Genomic DNA, 27,906 nt, shown 5'->3' with positions numbered 1-27,906 from the left:
ACCATGATACTTTCAACGCATTGCCATCTTCCTACAGTATTGTTGACTCCTCATTGGTCAATTATGTAAATTAACTAAGAATTTAGTGTCATTCAGTTATATGTAACCGGAGATATTAGCTGCAGAATACAATTATACCAAATCAAAATGTAAAAAAAAAAAAAAAAAAAACACATTTTCTGCACAGCCCTTCAATAGCTTTTCTATGATATGATTCAAGTTGTCATAAAAATCATGAATATTCTTTTTTTTAAATCTGAGAAAGAAAAATCATACAACTTTCTTTTTCTTAAAAATTCACTCATGACTTGCCACCAGTGTAGAAAAAGCAAACACATACAGACACGCAACACTAAATCGCTGCACCTCTATCCCATTGATCACCCTTTTAAAAATCAAATGCATATGCTCTCAAAAACCCATGTCCCACAGTTTATTCAGAATACATTCAAAATGGCTACTGTCCTCACTTGTTCCTTGATTCATTCGACACTTAATCTTTGTCTCCCTCACACATTCTCTCACACACCAGTCGCAAGGACATGATCTCCCATGATCTACCACAGTTATTGGTCACTTGATAAAACTCACTATTGAAACTAAACAGAAGAGAAAGGGAGAAAAAAATTAAATCAACTGAAATGACTACATGACACTGATATTAACCTCGATCTGTCATCTTGTTCATTAATAAAAAAAAAGATTTTACTGTTGTGGAGAAGAAAATACAAAAAAATAGAAACTGAAATAAAGTTTCTATGAAGTATGAAATAAAGTTTCATAAAAAGTAAGTGTACTTTTGTGCAATTGTGAACCAGCCATTGCTTTTTGTTTCAGAACCCCACACCCTAGTCTACAGCAGACTAATGTTGATAACCACACAATGCGCTGCTTAGTATGACATGGGACAGAGAGAGAGTTGGCTGATCAAAAGGTGTCGAACACAGAGCTTCCTCTCTACAAAACATATTTATCCTCACTTATCCTCATTTATCCATCCAAAAACTGCAATGAAATGAATGGTCAGGTGCAACAGACCCTAACTGTACTATGGATAGAGTACAAGGACACCCTTGACATTGACTTTATCCACATGAAACACAAACAAAAATAAAACGAAAGCAAACAAAATAAATCTCCCAAAATTCAAGGACAGGTTAAGTTTTTGGGGGCTGGGGGTCTCTGAAGGAGGAAATGTACCACAGCGTCTCAGTGGTTTGGGACCCTGGCTCACGCTACTTGTCTCTATGAACAAGGGGGCTGGCATCACTGCACCAAGCCGCTCCCTCTCCTCCATGTTTGGGGTGGTGGTGGTGACCCCTGCGCTGGGCGCTCTTACAGGTTGTCCCCGGGCTGGTACTGCGGCTCGGTGGCCGTGAAGTAGTCCTCCAGGAAGGACTGGAGGTAGTCGAAGGTGGGCCGCTCGTCCGCATCCTTCTTCCAGCAGTTCCGCATCATCTCGTGCAGGGACTCGGGGCAGCCCTGCGGGCAGGGCATCCGGTAGCCTCGCTCCACCTGCTCCAGCACCTCCCGGTTTACCATGCCTACGGCACACACACACAGACACTCCCTTAGATTACAGCACAGCAAGCTCACAGTGGCATTTCATCTGGAAGTTCTTTTGGTCACAACTGTCCATCATGTACTGCTTACATGCTGCCTGTCCTGTAATGTCTTATCTGCTCAGTCTTGTTACTATGCCTACCTTGAATTGAGTCAGGGATAAACAGTTATTTCAAGTTTGGGTTTGATTTGGCTTTAGTCAGTTGAATTTAATTAGAACCTGCAGGAGTGAAAATGGAGCCAAGTGCTACCCTTTACAGACTATCAAACATAGCGGAGCCTAATAGTGGCGCCTCAGTGACAGACTGCTGGCCCCAGAGAGGACACATTAATGACCAGCTCGCTTTAGCCACAACCAAAGCCCAACCTCCAGCAGAGTGTGCACCAAGCCCTTCCCAAGAAAAGACATTCTGCTTTAGTCATCCACAACATCCGCTCTTCGCATCTTCCCAGCTTACAGTGCCATGAGAGACCATCCCCAAAGGGCGCGCAGGAGAGGAAATGAGTGGGAGGGAGACAGAAGTAAGTAGAGAGATTTAAGAAAGAAACTACACGAGGGACAAGAGGAGGAAAAGAGAGATCTTGGATGCATATGAATGTGCCATTTATGTTGGATGCATCTGAATGTGCCATTTTGTACTTCAAGCAGATTTTCTGTGGTTTAAATGTTCGACTTTGGCAATGCAAAGATATTTGTCATGCTAATAAAGCTTACATGAATTAAATTGGAGAGAGAGAGAGAGAGAGAGAGAGAGAGAGAGAGAGAGAGAGAGAGACAGAGAGAGAGAGACTGAGGTGACACAAGGAGAGGTGTTTAAGACCATGTGTGTCTGTTCATTACATGTCCACGGGGCCAGTGTGTCCACCCGCTGGGCCCCGAGTCGGCCTCTCTTTGCCCAAACTGCCCACACACACAGGTGTGAAATTTAACTGGCTCGAGGAAGAGCGTTGGTAATAACTAAAGCCAAGTGGGCTCGGTAGGAGGCAAACATCATCTACGGCACAGGTCTGGGGTGCCTCTGGCGCTCTGGCACCTCTCTAAGGACGGCGGCATGGCGGCCACAGATGGCAGTAAACAAGCCGGTGCCCACCGGCCTCTGCCAGCCAGATGGTCCCGTTCAGAGTGTGCCATTGTAGGAGTGCCCCATGGTTTAACGACACTCTGAGCACCGCCACAATAGGCCAGCAGGGGGCCCCACAGACAAGAAGAAGGGGGGGGGGGGGGACACACAGCAGGGGAGCAACAGATAGAAGGTGGCGAGAGAGAGACCTAGAGAGGGAGAGAGAGAGAAAATGAGGAGGGGGAGGGGGAGCATAAGAAAGAAGTGAAGAATGGGGAGAGAGAAGTATAAGGTCTAGAGAAAAAGCTCGAAATGGGGGAAGATTGGAGATTTTGCCATCAGCATTGTACCATGAATGTCAAGATGTGTTAGCTCTGTAGATGTTTTAAAGCTGCAGTTGGCAAGTTTGACAGATTGAGGGGACTTTAATGAGGGGATGTTTAATGTTTACAACTCGCATGCCCCTTCCCCACTACCACAGAGCACCCGCTCATCGAATTTGTGCTCCAATGCCCACCAGACTACACCAGATCTCACACAGCCCTGCTCTGATTGGACCAGAATAACAGGGAGCTGTGGATTTTTGCAAAACAAACAACAGGCTTTAGATGGAGGTAGAAGTGCAGGTTTTTTTCTAAAACAGGCTGATTTATGTTGTTCTGTCAGAGCAGTGTCAGTTTCAGTAAATATGATGAAAAAAATCTTGCCAACTGCAGCTTTAATACAGAGGTGGTGAACCTGCAGCTCGCGAGCAGCATGCAGCTCTTCTCTTGTGCGGCTCGCCACTGCTCAAATATGTTCTCACTTCTCCTTGGGCTTAAGAGTGTTTTTATTTTTGAAATATGTTTCAGATAAATCAAAATGCATTTCATTATTTGACAATACAGCCAATAGTTAGGCTACCAATTATTAGATTAAAATAATGTTACCATCATGTGATGAATAGGAATCTAGTCCCAAAAGAAACATGAGCAGAAGCATACTAAGCTAAGCGCAAATCAAAGAACACAGGACATTCAGAAGGAGGATTGGTCATTTTTGTAGCGTGTCTGTATATAATAACACCATAAAAAAAATCTGCTCTACACGTTAGTTTGGTTACTTGGTATGCCAGACTTAAATGATGCATAAAGCTTCAAACCTGAAAATTTCCCAAGAGTTTTCCAAAAGACACTGACCTTCACAAGTACAAGGTAAAGGTTAAAGGTCGGCTATTTAAATGTCAGTCAGAGAAGCAGATTGGTTTTCTTTTTCTTCATTTTCATTTAGAAAATTACCTGAACACGGTCACATTGGCATCACATCAGTTGTTATATTGGAGCATCACTCTTGCTAATAAGTCAGTCAGTGAGGGGGAATTTGTGATGCGTCTCAGGTATTTTTGCTGCTACTCGTTCCTGAAAATGATCATTTGTAGCATCTGCCAAGTGTCTCACTCTAAATGGAAAAGAGAAGAGCTATAAATTGTAACCGAGATCTCATTAGGCGTAGGCCTATCAGTCACTTTTGCTGTTGTAGGCCTAGTGTGGGCATCTTTTTTGTTGTGTGGCTCTTTTAAGAGGTGTGGAATTTTTTTTGTCTCGTCATGCTGGACTGGTTAGCCACCCCTGTTTTAATAGGCAGTTTGGGAAGGCAGAGTGGTCTGATTTAAACCCATCAGCCATGCTATGAATTTTACGTCCTGTTGACAGGTGTTGACTCCTAACAGAGATTAATTGCATACTTGTCATTGAATGTCATTAAACATGTTATTTCATGACCTACATGTAGAAAGGCCAGCTGTCTCATCAAGCTGACCATCTGACAGGACTACGCTACCCAGAAGCCACTCACCTGGGTATGGCACTCTGCCCTTGGTCACCAGCTCCGTCAGCAGGATGCCAAAGGACCAGACGTCTGACTTGATGGTGAAGCGACCGTACAGGGCGGCCTCAGGGGCCGTCCACTTAATGGGGAATTTGGCTCCTGTGAGAGGCGAGAGATTAGGGTGTGATTTCTTAGTGTTCACTGGCCGCAACGTCCATTAATACAGAAGGATCAGAGAGCTCAACAGCTACACTAAGATATGGTAGCAACGATATCTTCAGGATAGTATTTTTTGGTTGTTACATTTTATATTTTGGACATATAAAAATAAAATAAAGCAAAAATGAAGCAAAACATAATTGCATCAGGTTATAAAAGGCTATGAGAAAGCCTTTTGGGTAGCCAGGCTATGAGAAAGCCTGGCTACCCTTGTTCTGTTTGTGTACCCAAACAACAACAATACAAACACTACTAACTCGAGCACTATATTTTGCAAGAATTTTAAAAATGATTTGAAATATATTGACAGAAACAGAAAATGCAGAGAACAGTAGCCACATAAATACTACTTGTTCTTTTCAAAATGTAATACATCAAATCTCCAGCAGGTGTCAGCAGAATTCAACGCTAAATAGAAAGAGTGGGAGAAGAAGTGAGCCAAGACTCTCCCTACAAACACACTTAACATGGCAACGGACTGCAATACTAGCATCAAACAACTCTTATTCAACAATATAGTGGTTTAGCCCATGTGTTTTTGTGAAGTTTGCTCCACGGGGAATGAGAGTGAGTGTGTGTGTGTCAGTGTGTGCGTGTGTGTGTGTGTGTGTCCGAACATGACAGCATGAGCATGGAGGTAACCTTGTCTGGCGGTGTATTCATTGTCTTCGATCAGTCTGGCCAGGCCAAAGTCAGCGATCTTGCACACGAGGTTGTCCCCGACGAGGATATTAGCTGCCCGCAGGTCTCTGTGGATGTAGTTCATCCTCTCGATGAAAGCCATGCCGTCTGCAATCTGCAACAGAAGGAGGCCAGTCGTTAGGACCTCAGCCTGCCAGCCTTCATTAGTGGAGGCAAGCTAAACCCTCTGCCCAGTCTTAAAATGGTATTGCCAGGATCTACTATCGATATCCTCTGGGTTATTCAATGAGTATCAGTTTACTGGGCAATTACAGATGACATTTATGCAATATACTGATGACATTAATATCAGACAACATAAATAAATGTCAGTACAACTTTGTAATGAAAGCAAAATGTAATTTGTAAGTGGTGAGGAGTATAATTCAATTCTCAAGAGGAACAATCACTTCTCTAGGAAATACTATCCATGCTAAAAGAAGCCATGCAGTTGTTGGTTCAGCTAGTGAGCACACTCTTTACATCAACCTGACTTACACCTGTTTAGTCTCCACAAATCAGATAGAGTGTGCTTCAATTGTCTCTATGAAAAAATATCCTTAAAGACTGGCCAGCCAGCCCAGTGGTTCTTTGTGTAACTCTTATTAAAAGTAATCCATATGGAGCATATGTAGCTTGTGAACATGAGCAGAGAGCCGTTGTTTGTAGTGCATTTTTGAGAGTACACAGCAAAATCTGCAGGCAATTTGGGAGCAGTGGCCTGGCCTGCCCCCATCCCCATCCCCTCACGCCTTCATCTATGCCTGCTCCATTTCATTCCATTAATGGCTTAAAGAGTGCTGACAATTAGCCTGAGCAGGTGGTTAAACACTCGGCCGTGGGATAAACCTCAGGGACAGGGCCACTCAGACACGGCACTCCCTGCCAAGCCCCAGACACACTGCATAACACTGCATAGCACTGGACTGCACTGCACTGCCACCAATTCTCAATGAGTGGCTGGTGAGGAGCCAAAGAGGAAGAAAAAAAACACCACAACAGAACGGAACTGTGACGGTGACACGTTTTTAGCTAAGCACTTAATTATGCATCTTTCCGGCAGAAAGATTACGCAAATGGTGGTGGTAGTGTGTGGTGGTGGTGGTGGTGGTGGGGGGGGGGTTTAGGGAGGCTTCAAACTGTTGACTAAATTTGTACAAGGAGGACTGAGAGCCGAGTTGGCGCTCAGCTCAGTTAGATGACGGGGGCTCAGTGTGGAAGATGCACGGTGGAAGGGGGGGGGGGGGCAGGAGAGGACTGCTTAGAGAGCACCTCACAGAAGCAGTTCGACACATTAAGGGGAAGTGGCCTTGAAGGAGAGCCAGTTAAGTGCTCCAAAGCATTACACACAGAAAGGAGGACAAGAGCGCTGTGGAGAGTGCTCAGGGGAGGGGGCAGGAAATGTGTGTGAGAGAAGGAGGGAGAGGACTAGTGGGAGGAGCAGAGAGAGAGAGGGAAGGGGACAGGCTGAGAGATGAAAGGAGGGAAAGGTAAAAGCCCAAGATGCACCACTTTGGATTTTTTTTTTTTTTTTAAGAAATGAGGAGAGACAAGGAGGAGAAGCCAACAAAAAGAATCTTGTGAAGTTCAATCTCACCTTGCTCTACTAAAGAAATGTCACATGCAATGATGCAGACACTTCTAACGATCACATGGGACATGGCGCAGGCACACACACACACACACACGCACGCACACACACAGTCATACCCACCCACACAGACACAAACATTAGCCTCAAGGCTTGCTGTTGCTGTCCTACCTGTGCGGCCAAGTCCACCAGCTGAGGCAGCTTTAGATATTTGCCCTCTCCCTCCTTCAAGAAGTCCAGCAGACTCCCTGCACAACACATAATCACACACCATTAGAAACAAAGACTCACAATAATATGGACATCCTTTTCACGATCAGCTCAGATGGGGGGGAGGCATATGGAGTTTTCCCCCACATGGGCCCATTTGAATTGTTTTTCCAACCCATGCGTGCAAGTTTGGTTTTGGCGCTAGGGAGAGACTACCATGTGTGTTGAGAGGAATGTGACTGCTGACATTACAGCAGACAGAGCTTATTTCCCACCGAGGCATAGTTCCCAGGAGCCTTAAAGGACAAGCATGGGACTGTAAACTTAACCCCTATCTGCTACAAATGGCAGCAAATGGTCGCTCACAAAAGACAATAATTTCCACGTGTTTAAGTACTGTTACAAATGGCACTTGCAAATGGTAAAGTGATACCATACAAAAGACAAATATGTGTGTTGTGCATTTTTGGCTTAAAACATACTTGATTTTCTCTAGTGAATTCCCCTAACACTTAGATCTGTGGTGAAACTGACCTGAGAAAGACAGATTCATGCTACTCTAGTATCTATGTTTATTGCAGAAACGTTAACTATCACAAACATCCCAAAAATTGCATGATCTGCAAAAGCATAAACTTGGCCTTCTAAATAGCGACATTAGAAAATGTAACCAATCATTTGTCAAAGGCAGGTGCTAATCAAACCATGACTGGTTGGAAAGGCCAAGACGGGGAAGGAAGGGGGGGAAGGGAAGGGTCGCGTGCGGGCCCCTCGCGTGTCTGTTGGGTGTCGTGTCTGTTGGGTGTCGTGTGCTATGCCCAGGGGATGTGCGGCGCACCTTTGCCCATGTACTCGGTGACGATGTAGATGGGCTCCTCGGACACCACGGCGTAGAGGGGCACCAGCTTGTCGTGCCGCAGCTTCTTCATGATCTGGGCCTCCTGCAGGAAGGCTTCTGGGGACATGGTGCCCGGCTTCAGGGTCTTAATGGCCACCTTGGTTGTGCCGTTCCAGGTGCCTGCACAGATTTAGTGATTACAGGATTCCCATCAGGTTAAGATGCAGATGTACTGTACAGGGTGAGGTGCAGAGAGACTGATCACATGGCATGGGATACAGGATGGGACCGGTTCAATAGTGAGTAGAGAGAGCAGTGCTTGAATACTAATACAATATTTCTAAGTAGACTGTGTGAATCACCATGTAAAAAAATTTAAGAAGCAATGTAAAAATACAAAATAAACAAACACAGACAATAAACAAAGGCAACATAAAAGCACACATTTGTCCATCAGGTCCACCAAAACCCTCCTGGAGGAGTGGAGTGCTGGCCTTGCGTAAGTGTACATGTAGGTGCTGGCAGGTCGGGGCGTGCAGCTCCAGGCTCTTTGAAGAGCGTGATGAAAGGGGGCAGGGCGCTCGGCGTGCCACATTAGCTAGCAGCGAGCCCCGAGCGCCAGTATCTGAACCTGCAATTACCCGCCGGGGGAAGCCAGGCAGAGTGACATGAGAAGTGTGCCACCACGCACAAGCACAAGCTGCCTGGGGAGACTGTGTTTGGTTGTTTGTTTATAAGTGGAAGCTAAGCTGTCACCTGGATTGGACCATGTGTATGTGTGTGTTTGTGTTAGCATGTGTGTGTGTGTTGCTAGCAGCGCAGCTTGGCTAATTTGCGTGCTAAGGAGGAGCTGTTGGTGCTGATGAGTTTGCCCATGCATGTGGCATGTGTGTGTGTGTGTTTGTGCTAGCATGTGTGTGTGTGTGTTAGCATGTGTGTGTGTGTTAGCATGTGTGTGTGTGTTGCTAGCAGCGCAGCTTGGCTAATTTGCGTGCTATGGAGGAGCTGTTGGTGCTGATGAGTTTGCCCATGTACGTGGCATGTGTGTGTGTCTGTCCACATTTCTTGGAGCACTGCTTGGCGTGCTAAGGAGAATCTTTTGATGCTAGTGTGTGTGTGTGCGTGCGTGCGCCGGGGGCTCTTACCCATCCACACCTCTCCGAAGCAGCCCTGTCCCAGCTTGACCTCCAGCCGCAAGGACTCCCGCGGGATCTCCCAGGCGTCCTTGGCCAGGCCCTGGGTCTGGGGCTTCACTGTCGGGCATACAGTTGTCAGCCTGTGGCACAGGCCATCGGCATGCTCTGACCGAAGGGAAGAAAGAGAAAGAGAAAGAGAGGGAGAGGAGAGGAGAGGGAGAGAGAGAGAGAGAGAGAGAAAAGAAGGGAGAGAGCAATTGCAGGAGTGAGGGAGAAAGAGAGAGAAAAATGTTGAGTAATAGTGGCACTTAAGTAAATGAGATCTAAATGATCATTTCAGTTCCAAATGAATTGTTTGACTTGGCAAGCATGCTGGGGAAAGAGAGGCTGAAAAAGATCTGCATAAATCACAAACAAACAAATTTAGCCAATTGACTTCCCCATCACTAGCCTTGGGCCTCACACAATCCAAGACTATAATTTTGTTAATTACAATGTTTGTAGGCGTGTATGTCAGAGAGCCGGCTGTCCCACTGGTCATTCCTATGCAGCTAGCGCTGGGATAATAACAGGAGCTAGTTCTGTGGGGGGATGGGTGTGATTTCAGTTACACAAGATATGCAAACAGCAGGCATTAACGCATGGCTGGAGAAAAATAAAGCCCTCCGGAGAGGAGTCAAGGTGTCTGAAATGATGACAAGAAATGACATGTAGCTCTAGGCCATGAAAGCCCTCCCATGAAAAGCCTCTCTGGACAGAGCACCGTGTCGGATGGAGCTGAGCACATGTGGGGCCGCTGATTAGGTGGCGTGCTTTGGGCTCAGCCCTCATTCCCACATGAAAGCTCCGAGGCAGAGTCGGACTTCGCTGAGCCCCATTAAGAGGAGTTCAAACGGCTCGTCGGATGCCTGCTGTGGCATTCTTCATTCGACTCGCCTCTCGGCAGATGTGGGGCACCTGTTCCTGCCACTCCGAGAGATGAGTCACCCCTCACTGGAAAGGCTGGGGTCTGCCTCCACCGTGTGTGTGTGTGTGTGTGTGTGTGGCGACAACAAAGCATTTCCCTGTGAAATCCTCCTAATAGGTACTGAACGTCAGGCCAATATGACTGTCTGTAACTGCAGTATGTAAAAGCCTAGAGTGTGTGGTGTGCTGTACCAGTATAATGCTTCACGAGTTTCTGTAGTGTGTCAAACTGGGCTCTGGTAGTGATGTAGTAGCCTCCGTTGTCCAGCTTGCGGATCTTGTAGTGTTTCACATTGTCCCCCTTCACCTCGTCCCAGTCCCGTATGGACAGCGAGAACGCTCCTAAGGGCGAGAACGGAGAAGGTCTCATAAAAACACACAACTTTAGCAAAATATCCACTCACGGAAAAATACAAAATATATTTAGGATACCAATTTTATTTAAAGATATAACATATCAATACACTAACATATAACAGGTAAATACACTGTAGACAGTGCAACATGTACTGAATGTGTGTGTATGCGCATGTGTGTGTGTGTGTCCGCACATATATCTGAGGTGATGCATCAGTGGTGTGAAAATGGGCAGCAGGTGTAACTCTCTCACCTTTCGTCGTCTCGCTCTCTCGCGCCAGGAAAGTGCCTCGCTGGTTCCCAGGGACTAGGAGCAGTCTCTCGGCGTCCTTGCGGCCCATCTTCCCAAAGTACCATCTGTGGAGGCATCAGAAGCAGGCCAAAGGGTCAGCACCAGCTTCAGCCTCAGCCATACGCCTCTAGTGACAGCTAACTGCACCGACTCACGGCTTAAGAGTCTTGAGAGGTGGCAGTCTGGCTAACTAACCAGAGGTCTGACGGCTGTGTGTGTGTGTGTGTGTGTGTGTGTGTGTGTGTGTGTGTGTGTGTGTGTGTGTGTGTGTGTGTGTGTGTGTGTGTAGATGTCTCAACGAGTGGGACCGTGGCTTATGCCAGGGCCAAGTGGGGAAGGCTTGTAAAACTCACTGTTATCACACATAAGGAGTGTGGACTGATTTCCCCTGTGCTCATGAGTCACGATGGCACTGCTCACGAGGAGGAAACGGAGGGAGGGAGGGAGATAATGATGGAGGAAGACAGAGACAGGTGTGAAGAGAGTAAAAGAGAATGAGAGAGAGAGAAGGGGGCAATCAAATTATACTGCTTACTGTATTATTGTGAACTAAAACAGTTCTTGTTTTTTCATTTAGATTTTTGACCTTTTTCCTAGGCTGCAAGAAAAGTTTTTCATTTTCTATCATTTGTTCTCATACCTGCGTTTAAGGTCTGATATACTCTCAGTTATCAAATCCCCTTCTTTCCAATCTTTCCATTCTTCTCTTTTCCATTTAAAGTGAGACACTTGGCAGATGATACAAACGATCATTTCCAGGAAGCAGTAGCAAGCAACAAAACTATCTGAGACACAACACAAAATCCCCCTCACTGAGCAATGCTCCAATATAACAACTGATATGATGCTAATGTGACCGAAAAAGAAAACTCTGCTTCTCTGACTGACATTAGAATAGCCTACCTTTACCTTGTACTTTCAAAGGTCAATGTCTTTTGGAAAACTCTTGGGAAATTTTCAGGTTTGAAGCTTTATGCATCAGTTAAGTCTGGCATACCAAACTAACATGTAGAACAGTTTTTTTACGGTGTTATTTTCACAGATACGTTATGCTACAAAATGACAAATCCTCCTTCTGAATGTCCTGTGTTCTTTGATTTGCGCTTAGCTTCAGGCTACGTTTTCCTGATTGCAACAGTAGCATTAAACCTGGCCAGTATCAAGAAACAAATGTGTCTGCTCATGTTTCTGTTTTGGGGCTAGATTCCTATCCATCACGACGCTAACATTATTTAAATCTAATAATTGGTAGCCTAACTGTTGGCTGTAATGTCAAATAATGAAATGCATTTTGATTTATCTGAAATATATTTCAAAAATAAAAAAAATTGTTTAAGTCCAAGGTCTATTTAATAGAGTGATGTGATTATGCAATAAGATTACATGTCACAACATTGTGCAAAATTGCCTGATTTTTTCTGTTATGAGTGCTACATAATTAATCTGATAACAGGGCCCTGTGATGAATGGACAGAAACTATTGAAACTGTAAAATACACACATTTGGTAGTAGATCAGAAATCTTAATATGAGACAAATATTCTACAAAGTTGCTTAATAAAGGGCTTGTGATGTGGTTGGGTAAAATATATTTTCCCAAAATGTTTTCCACATTCCAGAGACGTCAAGGTTTGTTCAAGTTATCCAGGTTGAGAGGGAACCCCAACAAGAAAGAACAGCGCAGGCCAAGTGAGCCGCAGCAAAGGTAACAAGCAGAGGAGAGAGCCAGAGTTATCTGGAGAATAACAGACAGAAATCAGACCACAGGAGAGAGGACAGAGGGGGTTAGAATGAGAGAAAGGGTGTGTGAGACGTAGAGATGGGAAGAGAGAGACGGAGCTCTGTGTGGCAGTGGGACAGCGCACCCGGGAAGTGGGAGCGCAGGCGGGGCATGGGGGCATCAGGGTGGGGCAGAGTGCTAATGGAATGCCCGGTGTAATCTCAGAGCCACAGAAAAAAACCCTTTTGTATTCCAGTCATGCGTTGGTTTTTCGGCCTGCTTGTCACTGCTGCCACCGTCACCCGGCCCTCTATTCGTGTGACCGCCCACATCATGCTCACATAATTACTGCTAGGAGCAGGCAGGGAGGCCAGCCGATTGGTCGGGGGGATATGGGGGGGGTGTAGAGCAGGAGTGTCAGGGTGCTTACTCTTCCGCCTGGATGGAATCGGCTGGAGCCACGTAATTGCTGGGAATGTAGCCCTTCTTCCCCGTGTTGATAGAACGCGCCTCCCACCAGTCGCCCTCTCTGTTCAGAAGAAAGGGGGAGAGAGAGAGAGAGTGAGAGAGAGTGAGTGTCACACTCACAGGTCACTTAAAAGCATTCATGTTAGTAATACACTAAACCATTTCGGTATTATAAGATGGGTCAGCAAGAACAAAGACTACGCTCCGAAGAAATAAACAAAGCACACAGATTACAAACGTGTCACACAATTCAGCTGACAATTTGTTTATTTCAGACAATTTGTGTACTCTGTTTATTCCAAACTAGGTTGCCCCGTGACCAGATGGCCCATTAAAGCAAAAGGCATTAACCCAGACAGATTTCATCCACATCAGGCCCGAAACACAACGACGGATTAAAAACAAGCATTACAGTCCAGGCCCATCCCATTCCGGCTGCTAGATCATCTCCCAAACACATGGAGTTGTGCAATCTGCGTGCTGGTCTAAACAATAGGTCTGCTGGGGGCAGAGGGTGTGCGTGTGAAATGGCGTCCAGACTTACGTGTTGTTGATGATCTGAAAGCGGTCGCCCTTCTTAAATGAAAGGTCATCTGACGTCCTGGCTTCATAGTCGTATAAGGCCACAAAGAATGTCACACCACCTACAGAAAATCATCAAAACTGCGTAATTAAAAAAGCGTAATTACATCTTGTCATGTCAGACATACAAACAGCATCATGACTACGAGAGCTTGTTTATCAAAAAGAACCAAAAAAAAAAAGAGCTCCATATAAAGCCTCAGCTACTGTTGATTCAGTGATCAGAATCTTCAGGATGTTTACTCAGTATGTGTCTACCTCACATCCCCAGTGTACTCTATTATACAACTTGTAACAATTTTGGTGATAAACTTTCCTGATATGAGCCGCAAAACCCACGTAAGGCCAGATATCCACAAACCCTGCCAAGGGGACCCTTGATCATTGCCGTTTTCTCCTCGAATCAGCACTGCTGCTTTGAGCTTAATTTTTACAAAGAACTGAATTGGCTTTGAAACCTCTTCAGTAGATTTGCTGATCATTCCAATTCACATGAAGGCCAAACAAACACTGTCCAAGTGATGCCCAGACAGGTGCGGTGCAACTCACCTGGCTAACTGGGGCAGTCGTGGCCTACTGGTTAGCACATTGGTCTTGTAACCGGAGGGTTGCCGTTTTGAACCCCGACCAGTAGGCACGGCTGAAGCGCCCTTGAGCAAGGCACCTAACCCCTCACTGCTCCCCGAGCACCACTGTTGATGCAGGCAGCTCACTGCGCCGGGATTAGTGTGTGCTTCACCTCACTGTGTGTTCACTGTGTGCTGAGTGTGTTTCATTAACTCACAGATTGGGATAAATGCAGAGACCAAATTTCCCTCACGGGATCAAAAGAGTGTTTATACTTATACTAACTGCACTCCAGTGGGTATAAATGGGAAAGAAGAGTGCACTGGACGGCTCAGGTACTATGCTATGCATCAATGACCCTGTGTATTCAGAGAGGGGGAACTCTGTGACGTGTGTGATGATGACTTGATCTTACAGTATTTATGTGGTGCTGTGCTGGGAAGTGTGGTGTTGAGTTGTGTTCATCTCTGTAACTTTGCTGTGGGCTTGAACATGTCGTCTCTACGAGCTGGACTGCAGCAACATGCCAGGACAGTCCGTGGAGATGCACGCTGGGCGCTGTAGTGTTAATCTGCTGGGAAAAGCTATGATGTGCTGTGCTATGCTTTCCTCTGCAGGGGGAGATTGAATGGCTGGGATTAGACCTAACCAGCCCTGCGGGACTAGATTATCCGTGAGATGGGGGGCCGCAGCCTGTGGCGGTTATAACCTTTATCCCAGAACTGGAGGCATATTACATGCACTCACTGACTTCTACTCCACTTCCAGGAAGAATAATAATAATAATAATAATAATAATAATAATAATAATAATAATAATAATTATTCCCTAATAATTTACTGCTACTTTATTTATATAGCACTTTTCAAAACAAAGTTACAAAGTGCTGTACAATATCAACATAAATGAAAATGGAAATAAGACATAATAATAGATTTCATAAGAAACTTAAACTTAGGATAATTAGATTTGATACCAGAAGCCGTAGTACTGCCAACCTCATTTTACAGGTAAAATCAGCACCTTGGAATTGCAAATTACAATTACGAAGTGACAATCGTTTCTCTCTACAGCGAAACGTATGTAGTATGTGCCAACATCATTCTTATGCCACAAAAGACTATTCTTACCGGGACAGGCCTAGTTCTCACAACACCATGGCGTGTCACAAGTTACTAAGGATTAGGATTCGGGGTGGCAGCAGGACAACTCAGTCGGGAGTACAACCCCAGACTAGAGAAGCATTGGATACAACCCCAGACTAGAGAAGCATTGGATACAACCCCAGTTCAGGGGAACACAAACCCAAAGAAGGCTACGGGAACAGACTGTGATTTAACTCTTGGTCACCTTGTGAGCCCCACACAAGGAACAGTATGCCCAATAGGAACACAACACAGGGTACAAACAATAGCTTTCCCTACAATTTCCAAACAATAGCTTTCCATAATGAAAAGACATACAGTAACAGTGCTATATGACAGAGTAGCCTAGAAATCTAGACGCACCCTAGCGGCAGCAAATTACATTTGCTTCTAGGGCTAGTCTAGCAACTCTCTGTTGGCTTGTGAGCTCGAAAAATTAAACTTCTATCAGGCCAATCAAATCGTGTATAGAGTCGTTAGGCGGGCTTAACATAATGATTGATGGCAGAGTTGCAATGGTTTGGCTTGAATTCCCTGCTACTTGAAAACAAAGAAGATGGATGTTGCGGTTGGCCAACAGTGTGACACGAGTTAAGCTTGTTTTAAGATGGCAAAAGTTTGAACTAGCCAACTAGCTCCGCTGGTGGGAAACCGCATGGGACTCAACGGTGTCCTATTGCGTGCAGAGGGAATTTGAAAGACAACCGATTATCCCGCCCCTCGGACTGAGCACTGCGAACGGTGAGTGCCCAGACCCTACATTTTAATGTGGGTCTGGCTCGTCAGGCTAACAACAGAGGCTTCCAGGAACCACAATAGTGACCCAACTATGAGGCCTGAGGTGTCTTGCATCCTCCTCTCATACTCACGCGCCTGGTGTAGCTCATACCTTAGTGTAACTGAAGCGTTCCGTTCGCAACGCGTAAAATCCATTTTAGATGAATGGTCTATTTTTTTCGAACGTACGCCCCACTGTCACGTCTGGTGTAGCTACTTCCATTGATTATAATTGAAGCTAATTGTTGCGGCAGACACAACACGAACGGAACGCTTCAGTTACGCGCCTGGTGTAGCTCAGCCCTAAGGAACCACAATAGTGACCCAACTATGAGGCCTGAGGTGTCTTGCATCCTCCTCTCATACTCACACTAAGGATCCATAATATAACACGCATGCAAAAAAGTCAGCTACCTTGGCATGATGGATAAAAGACATCAGTGTAAGTAAACATACATCCATGGCGTACATAACAGGGATGGAAATTGGCACATGCCAGCGAAATGCTGGCAAAACCTAAAAGTGGCTAGTAGGCTGTATTTCAGATACAAAATAATGAATTACTTTGTGTTAATTATACGCAATTTCAAGCCCATAACATTTATTGTCACATTCAGCAATCGTCTCCTCAGGACTGCTAACTGCCCATTCCGTGAACACACTGTGTAAAAAAAACTCTGCCTGTCCCCCAAACGAAAAAACAAAAACCTACATTGAATAACTGACTGGGAATACTGAAGGTAGGGGTGAGCTACCTCTCTGGTATGCTTTGTTGGGTCCTTGGTTAAAATATAATGTACCTTTATTTGCACAAAAGCATCTGCTAATGAATGTAAACATAAAAATAAACACAAACAAACATGACTTCTTGAAAAATCCCTGACTGTGCCTTTAATTTCCACCCCTGGTACATAATGACTCAAGTGGCTTGGGGAGCCGTTATCAGTAAACAGCCAAATACAACACAGCACTCACAATACCACCTGCAGTCTGGCATTCTAGTATATCTATTGGACACACTCATTGTCAACTGTTAAACCAGCTTTCCCTTCAGAATCCAAAACAGACTTCACAGCTTCAGAAAATATGTACATACCAAAATTTATTTTGGCCTGCATTTTATGAAATTGCAGTCTGAAAATTGAAGTTTGTGTTGTTTTCATCCAGTTCTCAAGGCTTTCCATATGGCCTTGTAGTTCTCAAGGCTTTCTATATGGCCTTGCAGTTCCTTGCAGTTCTCAAGGCTTTCCATATGGCCTTGAGTGATCTGCAGCCCAGAACCCCAAACACAGACCATTTGGCTACATCAAGAAAAATGAAAAATATTTTTACTTCTGTGTATGTGTTAAGTGTGTATGTGGCTAAGAAGGGTGAACTTCTACACTAATACACAGCAATGCCTCCACATGGAGATGCCCAACACACCACTCACCTGTGACAACACCTGGAAAGGGATTGCTCACAGCAACCGTGGAGAAGGAGGACGACGCCCCACCGAATGGAGTGATGACGTTGGAGTTGGAGGAACCTCCAAAGGGGGTGAGGACACTGGGGTGACTGTTGTAGCTGTTGACAGGGCCCTTGAGGGCCGGCGACTGGCCCATCTGGGTGGGGTCTGGACCATAGTGGCCCATGTGTGGGCTCAAAGTGGTGGAGTTGGAGTCAGCGGGCCGGTACTTTGTCCCAGGGCCCTTGTCCTCTTTGCTCTTGACACAACCCATAGTCAAGCCTGAGTGAGAGAAAGGGAAGACCATTAGGGAGAAGACCACTAAATGGAAACTGAACTAAAGCACTGAAAAACACCAGCAGCAGGGGCTTCAGACTTGTCACCAGCTGTGACTATAGTAAAACACACCTGGGTTGAGTTAAACAGGGGCAAAATGTTGCAAAGTTTTTGATGGAACTTAAAGGAGAATTCCGGTGTGATATTGACCTAAAGTGTGTTGAAACATGATACCAAGTGTGAACGTATGTCTCATAGCCCATCTCGGCTTGTCCCCTGCACTCCAAAATCTGGCTTAGTTAGCCGATGCTACCAACAGCTTTTTTTCAAATGGTGGTGCCCGGCATCGGGCTAGCCATGCAAATAAATCACTGTTTTACACCATTTTACGAGGGCTCAATGTATCTCCACACTTCATTGGTAGACTTCCGTGGGCCCTGACATTTAAAACGAGACATTGAGAACTTTGAAAAGCACTGGTAGTTTACTTACAAGGCGATTTATGCAGACAGTATCTTCGAAGTTTAGCGTTTGCAGCCATCTTGAATTTAGTCACGATAAGTCGGCGACAAGTAAGAATGAACAGGTATGATAAGGGATCAGATTCCAAAAATAATTCAGTGGAAATGCATGGATTTAGTAGCAGCAACTGGAATCCATGCATTTCCACAGAATTATTTTTAGTGATGTGGGCAAGTATATGTTTCCTTTCTTTTTTCCATTTTCCATTTGTTTCTTTCATCTGTAAATAACTTTAGATGGACACAATGTGCACACTCCCTTTTTAATATGGCAGGTTTTGTGTACACATCATGCTGATAAGATAGCATCTCTTGTCACACGTACCAGATGGTAAAGAAAACAGCTCAAAGCCTGTTGGACATCAGTGTACACTTTTTCTCTTTTGTATAAGTATAGACACTCTTTTGATCCCGTGAGGGAAATTTGGTCTCTGCATTAATCCCAATCCGTGAATTAGTGAAACACACTCAGCACACAGTGTACACACAGTGAGGTGAAGCACACACTAATCCCGACGCAGTGAGCTGCCTCCTACAGCGGCGCTCGGGCTTCTCACTTCCTAAGCATTTACATAATACTGTTAAATTAGGAGGTGCAGGTAAACATGCTCCCTTTCCCAACTTCTTTGAGACGTGTTTCTGGAATCAAATTCAAAATGAACATATATTTTCCAAAATATAATCGGAAAGACAAAAATTCAGCAATTCATGCAAATGCTAAACTGTTAAATACTGTCCTCAAAGAGTTAACTCTTGTGAAGTTGCTGTCTAGATTTGCATGTACGAAAACCATTTATTGAACATTCTGACTACACAACTACCAGATTGTCCAAATGGGTTTGGGATGGAGAGAAAGACCATCTTTGAGATGTGACAAGTAAATGTCATACACCATGCACGTCTCCATGGACAACAAGTTGTTAAGTGTTACGCTTTGCATTTAGCTTTCTGGAATACCTCTAGGAAACAGGGGAGGCAATTGTTTACACAACCACAATAATCCAGCATATGTTCTGAAGTCCAGAGATCCTGTCAAAACACACACCCACACATGCACACACACGCCCCATTGAAACATATGTTCTTCGGTGAAACCTGAACCCCAGACACATCAGTGTTAGGAGAAGGATGTTTGTCCTGCTCGTGTTGAATTTGATATGGCACTGTCATTCTAACAGGCCGGTCGGTGGAGATGACAGCATAAGCTTCAAGGGTCCAGCCCCAATCCATTTTACTTAGGTTTGTGCCAAACCCCGTCAGCAGACAGAGCTGCTGTATGTGAGTGCATGCATGTGTTTTCGGAGTCTGTCTGCTGTGTTCAGCACATGTGTGGTGGAATACAGAGCCTCAAAAAAAAAAAACAGGTGGCCCTGTCAGAGACCGAGGGGTATTTCAGTTCAGTTGTTGGACATTCAGCATGAGTGATGAGGCACTCGGTGTGTGTGTGTGCGCGCGTCTGTGTGAGGGAGAGACAGATAGAGACAGAGAGAGGGAGAGACAGATAGAGACCGAGAGAGAGAGAGCAAGAGGTAGAAAGAGCATTTGTGTGTGTTTGCATTGGTGATTATATCAAATATCAAGCATGTGTGGTGTGATATGAGACAGGGAGTGAAAACAAGTGGTTTTATTCCATGTAATCACTACTGCTGACACTTTAGTTTCCCTGCATTGGGACCAACAAACATTCCTATCTTAATAAGACAAGAAAGACTACTCCACTCGGCTACAACAAAAACAACAACAGCAACCACAAGCACAACAAGAGCAGCATCATCCACTACCAGTCAGCCACCCGGTGCAAATAAGCAGCCCCTGTGGCTAAGAAGAGAAAGGAGTGGATCTGGTGAGGAGAGATGGACCGCAGGCATGAGAAGAGGGAGAGGACACAATGGCAGAGTGGACGCTGCACCATGCTCCGTCTTTCTCTCTTTCTGTCCCTGACGCTCTCTCTGTATTTAGAGCAAGAGCCGGCCTGTGCTGTTGGTGATGACCTGGATCTGAGGCCTCCCCTGTGGCCCAGAACACGTAGAGAAGAACGCTGTCCGACCCGGCCCTGACACTGAGCAGGACGGGACGCAGGAGAGGACAAAGGACAGGGAGGAAGGAAAGAGAGGGGGAAAGAATGAGAGTGTGAAAGAAAGGTGGAAAGAGTAAAGGTGAGAGGAAGAGGGAGAGAGAGAGAGAGAGAGAGAGAAGAGAGAGAGAGATGAGACAAGAGGAAGAGTTGAGATAGAAAGCATTAGAGTGAGAGTTAGAAGAGTGTAGAAAAGGGCATTAATTGTTAGGCAGCGAGTAAGAGCACACCATTTTTTTTTTAGTGTAGCCAGTTTCTTAACACAGCCCTACCTTTACAGTGTCACACAATGCAGTGATGCCAAAAAAAGTATTGTGATACTATGAAATTAAAATTGTTACGATGCCGCATTTAATTAGGGGCTTTACCGCTGGCTTTAATCAGGTTTTAATAAAAGCCGCATTTGTTCTTTTTTCTGTCTAGGCCTATTCTATTACTTGTTTAGGACTGCTGTAGTATTGGTATTCAGCAATTTTGATATTGTTAGGACACTAATCTTTTAACAAATGTAGACATTCACTCATGAGAAGTAAAGGAAAAAATGTGCTAACTTGTAACAAGTTACAGATGTAAAAACACATCAGATGATATTGAGCCAATATAATTGTGTACATCTAGAGATAAGGAGGTCTCACACAGTTCCAGTGAAGCATGGCTAAGAGCAGAGGTGGGGAGCCAACATAACATGCCTCGCCAGAACTACCCCGGACCCTGGCAATCCCTGACCGTCGCTGGTCAGTCCCGGTCAGGATTGACTTACCATGTCAACAGCTAAATCTGTGCCCCTGGCACCCCTGCTGAGCTCAAGCCCTTACCCAGAGGCATTCTCTCTGACTGGGCACGATGGCACAGCAGTGCCCTTACTGGACACAACTCATGTAATACCTTCATAGCTGTTAAAGATTGTGTTAGATTTTATTGTGCAATTGAAGCACACCATGCTTTGTAATCATGAGTGATAGAGCTAGGCTGTTCAAACAAGTTGTGCAGGCGGTGTTAATATGTGATTCATTCTTCAAGTACATGACAAGTGTAACAATTTAAATATGTTCCAGGAAATTGCAATATGTTGAGTCAAGCTTTAAGCCTTCCTGCCGATACATTCAACTTGAGATATATTCAATTCAATGAAAGCACTTGTATGACACAGCTTTTAATATTGGTTTAAGGCAAGACTTAAAGGTGTCTTTTTTTGCTGATGAGAGGGAAGCATCTCAGAGGGAAACAGAGGATTTGTCAAGCACAGCATACACACACACACAAGCACAGCCTAATGTATGCAGAAAGACGATTTACTTTGCGCCATCTGTGAAAGAGAGGGAGAAAGAGAAATTAAGTGAGAGAATGTGGCGAGAGGGGAGAGAGCCGAAGAGAAGGGGGGGGTAGATTAGGATTAAATGCGTGTGTGTATGTGTGTGTATGTATATGTATTAGAGGTTGAATGGTTGTGTGTGTGTGTGTGTGTGTGTGTGTGTATGCTGTTGTGCAGATATTTGGCACACAAAAGCCGCTCTGTCCCTGCAGAGCAAAGAGAGCATTAACAGTGAGTACACACATCAGTGACACGGACGGATGGGCCCCATTTTTACAGCTACAATGAACCGCACACTGTCTGCATTACAAGCAACCACACACACACACACTGAGGATAGCAGGGTCTGCTCTCTTGCTGCACACGTGGGCCTTATTAAACTATCCACAGGGTGGATATTAGCAGCATCCTTGCAGTAATTAAATGGGCATCCTGCAGATTAACATCCACTCACTGGTGTCCTCACTGAAGACCATACTCAATATTGTGACTTCCGACTCCCCCAAGGAGGACACCCTTAACCCCTCAGTGACCCCTGTACACATCCTTGAAAAATAAACCACTTCTCTGATGATCCGGATCCTGTACAATGCTCTTGGCTTATCTGCTTAGGGAGTCAGCTAATACTGGCCAGGGTATGGTGCCCCCTACCACAATAACTGGATCTGGAGACTGGGGAGTGTGCACGAGGGGTGGGATCGCAGTTGCAAATCCCTTGTCCCAAGTGCGGAGGGCAGGTAATCCTCGCTGTCAGACTACCTAATCCGCAGTCAGGACAGCCTGGTGTGGTGCTGCCGAGCGGAGGCGAGTGCACAGGTGCGTTAACGAGCCGCAGTCACCATGAACGGGATGGCTGAGGCTAAAAATCTAAAGGGTTCGTTCAGAGTGCATATCGCTCACTTGATTTTGCATGTTGAGAACTCTTTCAGGTGACAAAATGGGGTGGGGATGGGGCTCCCATTCTCCTAGCCAAAAACGGCAAAAACAAAAATCCTCTGAGAGGGTGAGTAGTACAAGAGGGAGGGAGTGTCGTGACCGTCTGGCCCAAACCACAGAGCCGGAGGCATCTGACAAGGCATGGATGCTACATTTAACCTACCCATGGGTCCTGCTCCCTCTTTCTCGTTCTCTCCCTCTGTCCAGCTCACGACACAACAGCAACTGCCTTGCAGGGATGTCCATGGCTTATTTTGGGATTTGGCTTATACAGAAGGACGAAATGCAATAAATCCAACAATCTGACCACTGACAACCTTAAAAAAAACCTCCCCAGGCATGCTAATGACTCTCTCCTCCGCTGACATGCATCTCAGAGCCTCTTGTAAGAATGCTCAAGGACAAGAGTGTACCAAGCAGCTGAACTGCTGCTTCTTAGCCTAGGAACATTTTCAGTAATCAGGATACAACTAATGCCCAGGTTTCCCACACAGAAATAGGGCTCGCTCGTATGTTTGTAAGCATCAGGATTTCAAGGACAGTCATGTTGTGTCCACCTCCTCCAGGCTTTTCACACAGAGCCTGTAGTGCTCAAGCAGATGCACTGCACAAGGTCAGGCAGCTCCTGAGAGAGATACTGAGGCCTAGATTTACCTCACCATGTGCTCAAGTTAGAGAGGAATTTCAGGCCAATTTCACGGGCAAGATTTTTCACTGCAGTTTTCCACGTGGCTCACATATAGGGTACTAAATTTCAGTCAGCTGCATCTCACATTCTTTTTCTACAAATAACGCAAAGCACAGTACAACTGAGGGAGAGTGCGCAGACAAGGGTCTGCTTGAGCACCTAGTCCAAGCACAGGGCACAGATTTTTTATGAATGGAAAAAAAATAAATTTTCAGTGCATGGAAATGTTCAAGAGAAGCATATCGGTTTCTGAGCTGTTATGGTTTAATCAATCAGGTAAATTAGGACTGGTACAACGTCACCCACAGACACTACACTGAACCAGAAACAGTGATTTACATCGAATATCTGCATAAGCAGTGGTGCCTTAACTGCCTGTGGAAATCATATTCTGTTACATCTGTAATCAACATTCTGAGTCATTTCTAAATGCACAACTGATCTAAGAAACTAAGTCACCAGGGCACCAAGTGTTCCAACAGCAAAGCCCTCCACATGGCCCACTGCATATACATGACAGAGCCCTTGGCTTGCAACATAAAGAAGGGCTGAGCAAATCCCTCACAAATGCATGATCTCCCATTGAGGCAGCTCACAAAGGGCTCTCCCAGCTGATGGGTGACTGAAAGCCATATAGACAGTGCTCTCCACAGTGCTCATTTAAATTAGAAGTGAATTGCTTTGACTTTGCACAACAGTGAATGAATAACTGTACAGGGTAAAAGATCAGGGAAACGTCTTATGAGAGAGATTAGCTAATAGATGACAATAAAATGCACATACAAGTCCGGGCATACAAGTCAAACATTACACTTGTCTGAAATACTCTGTGAGAAAAGCATTTTGCAGTGCAAAGTATTTGTGCTGTAGTCACTTAAATACTGTTTTAAAGCCAAGACTTAGCATTTTATTTATCATGCTACCTACCACAGGGAGACACCAAACACACCAACAGTCACAGACACCAGAACTGGAAGTAGAGGTAAATTACAAGGTTGCCGATATGTTGAATGATTATAATCAGCTTGACAACGAAATGAGTGTCTGAGCAAAGGATGTATATGCAGACCCGCTGTGTTAGAAGAACACAATAGGAATTCCCATCTTCATCAATTTTCAAGATACTGGGCACCCATTTGGTGCTACGGGGTACCCAAAAACTGACGAGAGCGGTCATGTTCCTTCCCGAGACAATGTTGCATAATGCAATACGTAGCGTTGAACGCACACATGGGCGGAGTCAGAGACTCCATTCCCTTCTTAGAAGTCAGTGTAGCCAGAGACTTTCTAATGAGGAGACACAGCACTCAAAAAATCATCCATAGAAATGCATGGGGTTAGTTTGTAACGCCAATATGGCCGTTGTCTACACTTATCCCACCCCTTCCTTGCCAAAACGTCAACATGTGTATACATTGAGCCAATTATGTGCTGTGTTGTGCAGTCATCGTGCCAATCATGTGTTGTGAACTCGCCGCTGAAGCACGGTTGGTGTCGTGAAGCCTTGCGCTAAATACAGCTACTGAAAATGAAACAGAATTGCACCATGCTTATTACACTGGGATTTCTTTCCCGTTTCCTTGTGCCTCATTTGCTGTGTTGCAACAGGCAAATCCAAACCAAGCTAAAAATGGGTCAAAGTGCCTTTTCAGCTGATAAGCTAATGACAGTTCCCAGAGCTAGTCAGAGGTAACTGGGCCTAATTAAGGACATGATGTAACTATTGAACAACTCCTCGAGTCAGGACAGAGTGTTCATCTCCATCCTGTGGGGTAGAGAGTGGAGACTTGACGAGTGCATGCAGTCTGAGGTGAAGAGTGAGGGAACACACACACACACACACACACACAGAGGCAGGCCTGACTACCTCCTAACCACAGACTACAGTTTGTTGACACGAAGCAGGATGGCACAGTCACATGTGTGCATTACTAATGCCACTCAACTAACTCAAAAGAAGTGCACAGCTCTCAGTACAGATTGTGTATAACTTGGAGTAAGTAGTGCGGAACATTACAACCACTATACATCACAAAGTGTTTAGGGGTTCAAGCGTCAACCCTTTATTTTTCACTGTGTTATCTGTGAAAAATGCCAGTTAATATGGTCCTTCATGCTAAAATGTTGTGATGGGGCTGACCATAATCTTAAATGAAACTGGTAAATTGGATCAAGGCTATTTTTGCTGCTCCCATGAGTCAGGAATGGAAATGGCTACCTTGTGACATGATGGGCACCAACTCTGTTTAATCTGATCAGTGCCAGTCAATATGATGCCATCAAGGAAGATATTTCTGATTGATCATTCTGACAAAACCATATGACAAAACCACATGACACCATATCCAACCATACGACAACATATCCAACATGATTTTTTCCAAGATGTAGGTACACCATGAAAAATAAAAACAGTTGAAAGAAAAAATAGACCACAGTAGCTGAAGTATCCCACAGCTCCAAGTCCACAAATTGCTGTGCCAATGACCGTTTCCACTGGTAAGGGCCAACAAAGCCATGCAAACTGAACACAGCTCCAACAATCTCCAAAACACTGAAATTCCTACATTGTGTTGACTGGTTTAGCTACTAACTCAAACAGCTAAATGCCTCGCTAAGGAGAAAGCAATGCTGTTGATAGCTGAACACAGAATGAGGGGGCTAGCTGGTCGCTGGACATTCTGGGTGACTCCATAATTCCTCTGGCACGGTCACATCACTGCGGAGCAGTCTAATCGCCATGGCATCCTGCTGCTACTGCCAATCAGAGCAGGGAGGGAGGGGGCACAAACTTCCTTCCGAGTCCATTCATACCACAAAAGCCACCTGCTGTGCTCGTCAAAGGCTGAGAGAACTAGAGAGCAGGGATGACGACAGAAGAGAGTCTTGACTTGGGTTTAAGTCGAAGATTTCCATGCACTGAAAAGTATAAAACGAGGTAGTTCTGCCACCTGAAAGACATCTTCTTTATTTACCCTATCATGAAGAGCACACTGGTAATTTCAAACGAACTGGTCACTGGCCTCAATGAAATGGCCATGGACTAGACAATAAAATTGTTTCATGTGAGTAGGACAACTGTCCAGAAGATCAAGACGCAGCAGAACTGTCCAGAACACTGGGAACATCACCGGGCACCATGAGGGAGACAATGTTATTGGGAGGGCTAGATTGAACTCTCATGGGATTAATCTGAGCAGGATTAGGTCAGTCTAGTGCTGTCATTCATTCATTCAAACACACATGCACGCACACACATTATTGTTTTGCACACTATTACAACCTAACTCCTTATCAAACAACTTATTTAGGTTTTAGCCAAGGCTATTAATCAGTAGGCTAGACATAAAACCATTTCAGTAGAGATTGGCTGTTGATAAACACAAGTTGTTACACAAAGTCTTTTGCACTAACCTACACTGTAACAAACAACACAACACGCCAAACAAAGGTGGCAAACCGGTGTTACAATTTAACAAGGCACACGTGTCCACATTGTTTCCTTTACAGAAAAGTACATTCGTCGAAGATAATCATCTCCAATTTGCTACATAGTGACTGAGTGGAAGGGATCTCTTCTTTTGGAACATAAGTTTTTAACACTGCGAGAAGACCATTGAACCACAGCAAGACTAATTAAAATTGGGTAACATGTAGCCTGCATCTAAAAGCAACAACTATAAGTTAAACTGAGAAGCCACGTTTCAAAACGTTGATGAAATGACAACCAACGCCAAAGCAAACATGACTGTTAGACAAAACCTAGGTGAAACAAAAAAGGGTTATTACTTAAACTATGAACAAATAAGTCACTGATTTATTAATTACTGAGTTAATATATTATAAGGATCCTCCACTCATCTTTTTAAAATTACAGACTAATTACGGAAGCCCATGCCTAACACCAAAAACCAGGACCTAAGGCCTGACCATTTGACTTTCGGTGCGGATTTAAGAGTGTTGGGATCCGATAGAATAAGGTTGGCTTACCTTTTGGAAAAACAATTTCCTTTATTGGAGGTTAGGCTACATACGTTGTCGACACAGCCGAACTCCAGTTACGGATTCAGGGTAGTCCAAGTGGTTTTGTTAACCTATACAAAACTTGAAATCACGGTCGGTCCCATCCCGTTTTCATATAACTTAGCCTCCGCCAAGAAATGGTAAATAATAGGCTGCATTAAAGTAGCCTTATAAACTCCTTCTGTCAAACTGAATATCCTATATCACCAAATCATTGGGAAAACACGTCAAAAATATATGTATATGGGTCAGAAAAGAATAATGGATATCAGCAATGACTAACAAAAACCTTTAAACCGGAACCGGTAGAGATTGGAATAAGGCTAGGCTACATGACAAAAGACACCCAAGTGGCCGAGGAATACCAAAGCTTTCACAGTTGGCGTGCCTCCTCCTCCTCACCGAGAGTAGCCTACGCATCCCACAATATGGCCGCCATGATATGCCTATGTTTAGATATATCCCATGCAAAGTGAGGTAAGTTGCAATGGGCTATTGTGCACAGAATGTCAGACACGGATATCTAACGTATATTGAAATGCCCCTACACGTTTTGTTTCGACGAGACATCTGGTGAATATGGTTCAATCGAGCGGTGAAGTGGAGAAACGCTTAACGCCACTTGTATGTGATATAATAGCGCCATCTA

At 44.8% G+C, this 27,906-nt stretch overlaps 1 protein-coding gene across 1 annotated transcript; it reads right to left on the bottom strand.

Annotated features, from left to right (window-relative positions):
• Window positions 1–1,261: 1,261 nt before the first annotated feature.
• On the bottom strand, window positions 1,262–27,849 carry yes1 (YES proto-oncogene 1, Src family tyrosine kinase). The gene is made up of 12 exons (XM_048246727.1): window positions 27,225–27,849; window positions 17,413–17,709; window positions 13,453–13,552; window positions 12,871–12,969; window positions 10,682–10,785; window positions 10,264–10,413; window positions 9,115–9,270; window positions 7,970–8,149; window positions 7,093–7,169; window positions 5,292–5,445; window positions 4,458–4,589; window positions 1,262–1,544 (listed from the first exon to the last, which is right to left on the bottom strand). Exons 2-12 carry the CDS (start codon window positions 17,699–17,701, stop codon window positions 1,336–1,338), a joined length of 1,650 nt encoding a protein of 549 aa, XP_048102684.1. The 5' UTR covers window positions 17,702–17,709; window positions 27,225–27,849; the 3' UTR covers window positions 1,262–1,335.
• Window positions 27,850–27,906: the final 57 nt, after the last annotated feature.

The sequence above is a fragment of the Alosa alosa genome, chromosome 1 (assembly GCF_017589495.1).
Source record: "Alosa alosa isolate M-15738 ecotype Scorff River chromosome 1, AALO_Geno_1.1, whole genome shotgun sequence".
Classification (NCBI taxonomy): Eukaryota; Metazoa; Chordata; class Actinopteri; order Clupeiformes; family Clupeidae; genus Alosa; species Alosa alosa.
Note: the sequence above shows the minus strand (reverse complement) of the source record. Positions and strands in the feature narration are given on the sequence as shown.

Bases quoted from the DNA above. Each gene is read 5' to 3' on its own strand.
- yes1 (XM_048246727.1), bottom strand. From the start codon at position 17,701: ATGGGTTGTGTCAAGAGCAAAGAGGACAAGGGCCCTGGGACAAAGTAC. The intron at 9,271-10,263 runs GTACAGCACACC...CCCTTCGGTCAG, and splicing joins ACTCGTGAAGCATTATACTG to AGCATGCCGATGGCCTGTGC. The intron at 7,170-7,969 runs GTGCGCCGCACA...TGTGTTGTGCAG, and splicing joins CACCGAGTACATGGGCAAAG to GGAGTCTGCTGGACTTCTTG.